The sequence below is a fragment of the Melospiza melodia genome, unplaced genomic scaffold, assembly GCF_035770615.1.
Source record: "Melospiza melodia melodia isolate bMelMel2 unplaced genomic scaffold, bMelMel2.pri scaffold_310, whole genome shotgun sequence".
Taxonomy (NCBI): Eukaryota; Metazoa; Chordata; class Aves; order Passeriformes; family Passerellidae; genus Melospiza; species Melospiza melodia.
In genome coordinates this window covers 73,377-83,821 of record NW_026948628.1, presented here as the reverse complement: position 1 = coordinate 83,821, position 10,445 = coordinate 73,377, and the positions used below count along the sequence as shown (strand labels likewise).

Below are 10,445 nucleotides of genomic sequence, written 5' to 3'. Positions count from 1 at the left end.
TCATTTGGGGCATTTGGGGACATTTGGGGACATTGGGGGATTGGGGACACTGGGACACTTGGGACATTAATGGGGACACTGGGGACATTGGGGACACTGGGGACACTGGGGACACTGGGGACATTGGTGACATTTGGTGACATTTGGGGACATTGGGGACTCACGTGTCACCGGGGAGAAGTTGGCGCGCTCGGGGTCGAAGAGGTCGAGGATCCCCAAGGCCTTGAGGGGACCCCGGAGGTCCCAGGAGCTCTCCAGGGAGAAGCTGGAATGGGGGTGGCAATGTCCCCACTGTCCCCAATGTCCCCAGTGTCCCCTCACTGTCCCCAATGTCCCCAATGTCCCCCAATGTCCCCAATGCCCCCAATGTCCCCCAATGTCCCCAATGTCCCCAATGTCCCAAATGCCCCCAATGTCCCCAGTGTCCCCAATGTCCCCAATGTCCCCAATGTCCCCAATGTCCCCCAATGTCCCCCAATCCTCCCAATGTCCCCAATCCCCCCAATGTCCCCAATGTCCCCCAATGTCCCCAATGTCCCCCATTGTCCCCCAATGTCCCCAATGTCCCCAATGTCCCAAATGCCCCCAATGTCCCCAATGTCCCCCAATGTCCCCAATGTCCCCAACATCCCCAATGCCCCCAATGTCCCAAATGCCCCCACTGTCCCCAATGTCCCCAATGTCCCCAATGTCCCCAATGTCCCCCATTGCCCCCCAATGTCCCCCAATGTCCCCAATGTCCCCAATGTCCCAAATGCCCCCAATGTCCCAAATGCCCCCAATGTCCCCAATGTCCCCAATGTCCCCACTGTCCCCCAATGTCCCCAATGTCCCCAACATCCCCAATGCCCCCAATGTCCCCACTGTCCCCCAATGTCCCCAATGTCCCCAACATCCCCAATGCCCCCAATGTCCCCAATCCCCCCAATGTCCCCAATGTCCCCTACCCCTCCGGTGTCCCCGCTGTCCCCCCCTCTCACCGTGGCAGTGCCAGCACGCGCGGCGCCGGCCGCAGCTGTGCCACCCAGTTGGTGACGGTGCGCGCGTCCAGCAGCGGCGCCAGGGTGACAACGGGCACGTGGCGCTCCTGGGGTGCCACCAGCAGCAGGGCCACCTCCCCCCCCGCGTACGGCACCTCGGCCACCGCGAACGGGACCCCCCCGGGGGACTCGAAGTCACCTGAGGGGAGGTGACAATGGTGGGGGGGGTGAGGGGACGGACAGGGGGACACTGGGTGGCACTGGGTGGCATCCAGAGTGACACAGGGTGACACAGGGACGGGCAGGGCTCAGAGGGGACGCGGGGACAGACAGGGGGACATTGGGGTGACACGGGGACGGACAGGGCGACATTGGGGGTGGCATCCAGGGTGACCCAGGGTGACATTGGAGGGGTGAGAGGGGACACGGAGACAGACGGGGGACAACAGGGGACATTGGGGTGGCATCCAGGGTGACACAGGGACAGACAGGGGGACATTGTAGGGGTCAGAGGGGACGCGGGGACAGACAGGGGGACATTGTGGGTGGCATCCAGGGTGACACACAGGTGACACAGAGGTAACAGGTGACACACAGGTGACACACAGGCGACATCCTCACCACACCTGACCCTTAGTGTCGCCTCCATCGTGGGCACAGTGACACACAGGTGACACAGGTGACACAGTATGTAACACATAGGTGACACACAGGTGACACACAGGAGGTGACACAGGTGACACACAGGTGACACACAGGTGACACAGGTAACATACAGGAGGTGAGAAAGGTGACACGGGTGACACAGGTGACACAGGTGACACAGTATATAACACACAGGTGACACACAGGAGGTGACACACAGGTGACATCCTCACCACATCTCAGCCTCAGCGTCACCTCCACATGGGCACAGTGACACACAGGTGACACAGGTTGCACAGGTGACACAGTAGTATATTACACACAGGTGACACAGTGACACAGGTGACACAGGTGACACACAGGTGACACACAGGTGACACAGATAACACAGTATGTAACACACAGTTCACACAGGAGGTGACACAAGTGACACAGGTGACACACAGGAGGTGACACAGGTGACAAAGGTGACACAGGTGACACAGGTGACACACAGGTGACACAGTGACACAGGTGACACAGGTGACACACAGGTGACACACAGGTGACACAGTATATTACACACAGGTGACACAGTGACACAGGTGACACAGGTGACAAAGGTGACACAGGTGACACAGGTGACACACAGGTGACACACAGGTGACACACAGGAGGTGACACAGGTGACAAAGGTGACACAGGTGACACAGGTGACACACAGGTGACACACAGGTGACACAGTATATTACACACAGGTGACACACAGGTGACACACAGGTGACACAGGTGACACAGGTGACACACAGGTGACACAGGTGACAAAGGTGACACAGGTGACACACAGGAGGTGACACACAGGAGGTGACACACAGGAGGTGACAAAGGTGACACAGGTGACACACAGGTGACAAAGGTGACACAGGTGACACACAGGTGACACACAGGTGACACAGGTGACACAGGTGACAAAGGTGACACACAGGTGACACAGGTGACACATAGGTGACACACAGGTGACACACAGGTGACACACAGGTGACACAGGTGACAAAGGTGACACAGGTGACACACAGGTGACACAGGTACTCACCGCATCTCAGCCTCAGCGTCGCCTCCATCATGTCGGCGCTGCCCTCGGAGCCGTCGGGGCGCAGGAAGGGCCGGGCCCGGGTGGCGCCGGGGGGGAACGGGACCCCCCAGGACCCCCCGAAGAATTCGGCGCTGGCCACCAAGAGCCGGACACGGGGGGGACAGCGCCCCGGGGGGCACCAGGCCGGACACCAGCCCTGGGGGGACACCGTGGGGTCAGCGAGCACCAAAAAATCCCACTGAACCCCGAAAAACCCCATTGATCCCCAAAACGGGGTCCCGGGGGTCCCCACACCCGGGGGTCCCACACCCATCTCCCCCTCCCCAAAGGGGTCCCAGGGGTCTCCCCAAATCCCCAATCCCGGGGGTCTCACCTCGCGTTCTCTCCCGTGCCCGTGCGTTGAGGAGCCTCCGCGCCCCCTCCCCAAATCCCCAAATCCCCAAATCCCAGGGGTCCCAAATCCCCAAATCTCCATCTCCCCAATCCCGGGGGTCTCCCCTCCCCAAATCCCCCATCCCGGGGGTCCCACCTCGCGTTCTCTGCCGTGCCCAGGTGTTCAGGGCCCTCCGCGCCCCCTCCCCAAATCCCCAAATCCCCAATCCCGGGGGTCCCAAATCCCCAAATCCCCAATCCCGGGGGTCTCCCCAAATCCCCCATCCCGGGGGTCTCCCCTCCCCAATCCCCCATCCCGGGGGTCTCACCGCGCGTTCTCTGCCGTGCCCAGGCGTTCAGGGCCCTCTGCGCCCCCTCCCCAAATCCCCAAATCCCCAATCCCGGGGGTCCCCCCTCCCCAAATCCCCCATCCCGGGGGTCTCCCCTCCCCAAATCCCCCATCCCGGCGGTCTCCCCATCTCCCCCATCCCGGGGGTCTCACCGCGCGTTCTCTGCCGTGCCCAGGCGTTCAGGGCCCTCCGCGCCCCCTCCCCAAATCCCCAAATCCCCCATCCCGGGGGTCTCACCGCGCGTTCTCTGCCGTGCCCAGGCGTTCAGGGCCCTCCGCGCCCCCTCCCCAAATCCCCAAATCCCCCATCCCGGGGGTCCCACCTCGCGTTCTCTGCCGTGCCCAGGCGTTCAGGGCCCTCCGCGCCCCCTCCCCGTGCCGCAGCTCCAGGCGGGCGATCCCGGGCGCTCCCAGGGCGCGGCGGATTCGGGTGACGAAGGCGCCGCTCGGGGTCACCCCCCGGGCCACGAAGAGCCCCTGGGCGGCCTCCAGGCGGTGCGAGCGGCCCCGCAGGGAGCGGAGCAGCGCCCGCAGCGCCAACGGGACCCCCGGGGCTGCGGGCACGGAGAGAGGGAGGGGAGAGACGGGTCAGGGAGCGGGGAAACTGAGGCACGGAGCGGGGAAACTGAGGCACCGAGCGGGGAAATGAGGGATGGAGAGGGAAACTGAGTCAGGGAGCGGGGAAACTGAGGCACGGAGCGGGGAAACTGAGGCAGGGAATGGGGAAACTGAGGCACCGAGCGGGGAAATGAGGGATGGAGAGGGAAACTGAGTCAGGGAGCGGGGAAACTGAGGCACCGAGCGGGGAAACTGAGGCACCGAGCGGGGAAATGAGGGATGGAGAGGGAAACTGAGGCAGGGGATGGGGAAACTGAGTCAGGGAATGGGGAAACTGAGGCACGGGATGGGGAAACTGAGGCAGGGAATGGGGAAATGGAGCGGGGAAACTGAGGCACGGAGCGGGGAAAGTGAGGCAAGGGATGGGGGAAAGTGAGGAGAAACTGAGGCACGGGAAAATGAGCGGGAAAATGAGGCAGGGAAAGTGAGGCAGGGAAACTGAGGCACGGAGCGGGGAAAGTGAGGGGAAACTGAGGCACGGAGCGGGGAAACTGAGGCACCGAGCGGGGAAATGAGGGATGGAGAGGGAAACTGAGTCAGGGAATGGGGAAACTGAGGCACCGAGCGGGGAAACTGAGGCAGGGAATGGGGAAACTGAGGCACCGAGCGGGGAAACTGAGGCAGGGAATGGGGAAACTGAGGCACGGAGCGGGGAAACTGAGGCACCGAGCGGGGAAATGAGGGATGGAGAGGGAAACTGAGTCAGGGAATGGGGAAACTGAGGCACGGAGCGGGGAAACTGAGGCAGGGGATGGGGAAACTGAGGCACGGAGCGGGGAAACTGAGGCAGGGGATGGGGAAACTGAGTCAGGGAATGGGGAAACTGAGGCACGGAGCGGGGAAACTGAGGCAGGGAATGGGGAAACTGAGGCAGGAAATGGGGAAATGGAGCGGGGAAACTGAGGCACGGAGCGGGGAAAGTGAGGGGAAACTGAGGCAAGGAGCAGGAAAGTGAGTATTGATGGGGAAACTGAGGCGGGGAAACTGAGGCACGGAGCGGGGAAATGAGGGATGGAGAGGGAAACTGAGGCAGGGAATGGGGAAACTGAGGCACGGAGCGGGGAAATGAATATGGATGGGGAAACTGAGGCACGGAGCGGGAAAGTGAGGCAGGGAATGAGGAAAGTGAGGCGGGGAAACTGAGGCACGGAACGGGGAAACTGAGGCACGGAGCGGGGAAAGTGAAGGGGAAACTGAGTCAGGGAATGGGGAAACTGAGGCACAGATGGAGGGAACCCCCCCCCCCCCCCCCCTCAGTGGGGACAGGGCGACCAGAGCAGCCCCAATGGGGACAGGGTGACCTCAAGGTGTCCCCAGTGGTGACAGTGACCCCAAATCCCCACTCCCGATGGGGACAGCGACCCCAAAACCTCACCCCGATGGGGACAGTGACCCCAAAGCGTCCCCGATGGGGACAATGACCCCAGATCTCCTCCCCACGGTGACATTGACCTCAAACTCCACCCCCAACGGTGACAATGACCCCGAGGTGTCGCTTCATAGGGACAATGACCCCAGATCCCCACCCCGATGGTGACAATGTCCCCAAAGTGTCCCCAGAGGTGACAATGACCTCAAATCTCACCCCTCCACGGTGACAATGACCCCAAAGTGTCCCCAATGGTGACAATGACCCCCGAGGTGTCCCTTTATAGGGGCAATGACCCCCAAACCTCACCCCAATGGTGACAATGACCCCAAAGTGTCCCCAATGACCCCAAACCGCCCCTCTCGGTGACAACGTCCCCAAGGTGTCCCCAGTGGTGACAATGACCCCGAGGTGTCCCCAGTGACCCCAAACCCACCCCAATGTCCCCAGTGTCCCCTCGGTGTCCCCTCACCGTCGATGCTGAAGCCCATGGCCTCCTCCAGCTGCCGCCGTCCCCTCCCGGCCGTGGCCACCTGCAGGGCCACCAGCACCGAGGCGGCCCCGTAGGGTGACAAGATGGCGTTGGTGTCACCTCGGGCCGCCAGCGCCGCCCGGAACAGCCGCAGCCCAAAATCTGTCACCAGCTGGGCCACCCCGGCCGCGTCCAGGGGCTCTGAGCCCGCCAGGGCCACCAGGGCCACCAGGGCCACGAGGGTCACCAGGGTCACCTGCATCCTGGAGGGACATTGGGGACGTTGGGATTAATGGGGACATTGGGGGACATTGGGGGTCTGGGGACATTGGGGACATTGGGGACATTGGGGACACTGAGGGGACATTGGGGACACCTTGGGGACATTGTGGACATTGCGGGGATTGGGGACATTGGGATTAATGGGGGGATTTGGGACATTGGGGGACACTGGGGACAGTGGGGACATTGGGGGGATTGGAGGGGTTGGGGACACCTGGGGACATTGGGGACACTGGGGACACCAATGGGGACATTGGGGAGACTGGGGGGATTTGGGGACATTGGGGACACTGGGGCAGCCCCCTCCTCCTCCCAGGGGACACCAGGGTGACACTTGGGGTGGCACCAGGGGTGGGGCCAGTGCTGGTGTCACCCCCAGTCCCAATCCCGACCCTAAACCCAGTCCTGGTCCCAGTCCTGATCCTAAACCCAGTGCTGGTGTCGTTCCAGTCCCAATCCCGATCCTAAACCCAGTCCCCGATCCCAATCCCAGTCCCGATGTCATCTCAGTCCCAGTCCTGGTCCTAAACCCAGTCCCAGACCCAGTCCTGGTGTCACCCGTACTGCTAATCCCGATCCTAAATCCAGTCCTGGTGTCGTTGCGGTCCTAACCCCAATCCTAAACCCAATCCCAGTCCAAACCTAGTCCTGGTCCCAATCCCAATCCCAGTTCCTGTTCTGGTCCCAGTCCCAGTCCTAGTCCCAGTTTCAATCTCAATCCCAGTCCCAATCCAATCCCAGTTTTAGCCCCAGTCCCAGTCCTGGTCCCAATCCCAGTCCCAATCCTTGTCCCAATCCCAGTTTTAGCCCCAGTCCCAGTCCTGGTCCCAATCCCAGTCCCAATCCCAGTCCCATTCCCAATACCACTCCCAATCCCAATCCCAGTCCCAATCCTTGTCCCAATCCCAGTTTTAGCCCCAGTCCCAGTCCCAGCCCCAATCCCAGCCCCAATCCCAATCTCGGTCCCAATCCCAATCCCAGCCCCAGCCCCAGTCCCGGTCCCGCTGTCCCCTCACCTCTCTCTGCTCTCGGTCCCGGTTCCGCTGTCCCAGAATCAGCTCCGGTTCTGGCCCCAGTATCCCGGTCCCGGTCCCGGTCTCGGTCCTGGTGTCCTGGTTCCGATCCCGGTCCTGCTGTCCTGGTGTTTTAATCCCAGTCCCTATCCCGGTTCTGATCCCGTTCCTGGTTCTGATCCCGGTTTTGATGTCCCGGTTCTGATCCTGATCCTGGTCCCTGTGTTTTAATCCCAGTCCTGGTTCTGATCCTGGTCCCGGTTCTGATTCTGGTCCCGGTTCCTACGTCCCGATCCTGGTCCCGGTGTTTTAATCCCGGTTCTGATCCTGATCCTGGTCCTGATGTCCCGGTCCCGGTGTTTTAATCCCGGTCCCGTTCCCGATGTCCCGGTTCTGATACCGGTCCCGTTCCCGATGTCCCGTTCTGGTTGTCCCGGTCCTGATCCCAGTCCCGGTTCCGTTCCCTTTCCCGATGTCCCGGTTTCGATCCCGTTGCTGTTGTCCCGGTCCCGTTCCCGGTCCCGTTCCGGTTGTCCCGGTCTCAGTCCCGATGTCCCGGTCCCGGTCCCGTTGTCCCGGTCCCGCTCCGGTCTCTGGAGCCGCCTCCGGCCCCACCGGCGCCTTTAAAGGGCGGGACGGGGGCGGGGCCGGAGCCGGTGGTGGGGGGGGGGGGGGAATTCCACTGGGGTCTCCCCATGACGTCACCACCCGCGTCCCGTGTCCCCTCCCATGACCCGGCTGTGACCTCCCGGGTGTCACCCGTGACCCCCCTGTGACCCCCCCATGTCCCTTCTGTGACCCCCCCATGTCCCTTTCTGTGTCCCCATGTCCCCCCCATGTCCCCCCCATGTCCTCTGTGCCCCCCATGTCCCCCCGTGTCATCCATGTCCCTTTACGTGTCCTCATGTCCCCCCCCATGTCCCCTGTGACCCCCATGTCCCCCCATGTCCCCATGACCCCCCCATGTCCCCTGGGTGTCCCCTGTGTGTCCCCCCCCCCGCCGTTGTCACCCCGGGGTGACGCCACGTCCCCTTCCTGCGGGGTGACCCCCATGTCCCCCGGGTGTCCCCTGGGTGTCCCCTGGGTGTCATCCATGTCCCTTTACGTGTCCCCTGTGACCCCCCATGTCCCCTGGGTGTCCCCTGGGTGTCCCCTGGGTGTCCCCCCATGTCCCCTGCATGTCCCCTGTGTCCCCCCATGTCCCTTGTGTGTCCCCTGGGTGTCCCTTGTGTGTCCCCTGGGTGTCCCCTGGGTGTCCCCTGGGTGTCCCCTGTGACCCCCCCATGTCCCCTGGGTGTCCCCTGGGTGTCCCCTGCGTGTCCCCTGGGTGTCCCCCTCCCCACCGTTGTCACCCCGGGGTGACGCCACGTCCCCTTCCTGTGCGGTGGCGCTGCGGTGGCGGCTCTGGGGACAGCGGGGACAGCGGGGACAGCGGGGCTGGGGGAGGGGGATTGGGGTGTCCCAGCCTCCCTTTGGGGGTCTGGGGCCTCTTCCAGTGCCCCACGGACCCCACGGACCCCCACAGAGCCCCACAGAACCCCGTAAACTCCCCCGGTGCCCCAGAGATCCCCCACGGATCCCCTATGGACCCCACAGACCCCACAGATCCCCTATAGGCCCCTATAGACCCCATAGATCCCCTCTAGACCCCACAGATCCCCTATAGACCCCATAGACCCCCTATAGACACCTATGGAACCCCATAGATCCCCTCTAGGCCCCTCTAGACCCCATAGATCCCCTATAGACCCCACAGATCCCCTATAGATCCCATAAACCCCTATAGACCCCACAGACCCCACAGATCCCCTATAGACCACACAGACCCCATAGATACCCCATAGATCCCCTATAGGCCCTTATAGACCCCATAAATCCCTTATAGACCCCATAGATCCCCCATAGATCTCCTATAGACCCCATAGACCCCATAGATCCCCTCTAGACCCCATAGATCCCCTATAGACCCCACAGATCCCCTGTAGGCCCCACAGATCCCCTATAGATCTCCTATAGACCCCATAGATCCCCTATAGGCCCCTATAGACCCCATAGATCCCCCATAGACCCCATAGACCCCATAGATCCCCTATAGACCCCATAGACCCCCTATAGACCCCACAGATCCCCTATAGACACCTATGGAGCCCCATAGATCCCCTCTAGGCCCCTCTAGACCCCATAGATCCCCTATAGACCCCATAGATCCCCTATAGACCATACAGACCCCATAGATACCCCATAGATCCCCTATAGGCCCTTATAGACCCCATAGATCCCCTATAGATCTCCTATAGACCCCACAGACCCCTCTAGACCCCATAGATCCCCTATAGACCCCACAGACCCCATAGATCCCCTATAGATCCCATAGACCCCTATAGACCCCACAGACCCCATAGACCCCCTATAGACCACACAGACCCCATAGATACCCCATAGATCCCCTATAGGCCCTTACAGACCCCATAAATCCCTTATAGACCCCATAGATCCCCCATAGATCTCCTATAGACCCCATAGACCCCATAGATCCCCTCTAGACCCCATAGATCCCCTATAGACCCCACAGATCCCCTGTAGGCCCCACAGATCCCCTATAGATCTCCTATAGACCCCATAGATCCCCTATGGACCCCATAGACCCCATATCCCCCTATAGACCCCATAAATCCCCCCCAATCCCAAACCCCTCTGGAAAAAAAAAAAATCCCAATTTTTCAATTTTTTTCCACCTTTTTTTCCCTTTTTTTCCTTTTTATTTTTCCCATTTTCCCTTTTTATTCCTTTTTATTTTTTCCCTTCCCCCCCTTTTCCCCCTTTTATTCCTTTTTATTCTTCCCTTTTTCCCTTTTATTCCTTTTAATTTTCCTATTTTCCCCTTTTATTCCTTTTTAATTTTCTTTTTTTCCCCCTTTTATTCCTTTTTAATTTTCCCTTTTCCCCCTTTTATTCCTTTTTAATTTTCCCTTTTCCCCTTTTTATTCCTTTTTATTTTTCCTATTTTCCCCTTTTTATTCCTTTTTATTTTTCCTATTTTCCCCCCTTTTATTCATTTTTATTTCTCCCTTTCCCCTCCTTTTTATTCCTTTTTATTTCCCCCTTTCTTTCCCTTTTTTATTTTTCCCTTTCCCCGCCTTTTTTTTCCTTTTTATTTTTTCCACCATTTTTTTATCCTCTCCCCACCCTTATTCCCTTTTTATTATTTTTTTTCCTTTATTCCTTTTTTTTCCCTTTTTTTTCCCTCCGGCGCCTTTTTTTGCCCAAACTTGG

The 10,445-nt window shown here is 60.0% G+C and overlaps 1 protein-coding gene across 1 annotated transcript; it reads right to left on the bottom strand.

The window, feature by feature from the left end:
• Positions 1-164: 164 nt before the first annotated feature.
• On the bottom strand, positions 165-6,139 carry LOC134434047 (plasminogen activator inhibitor 1-like; the record flags this gene model as incomplete). Its single annotated transcript, XM_063182745.1, has 5 exons — positions 5,878-6,139; positions 3,657-3,972; positions 2,698-2,828; positions 981-1,179; positions 165-265 (listed from the first exon to the last, which is right to left on the bottom strand). Coding segments are annotated over exons 1-5 (1,009 nt in total), but the record flags the coding sequence as incomplete, so codon positions are not given.
• Positions 6,140-10,445: the final 4,306 nt, after the last annotated feature.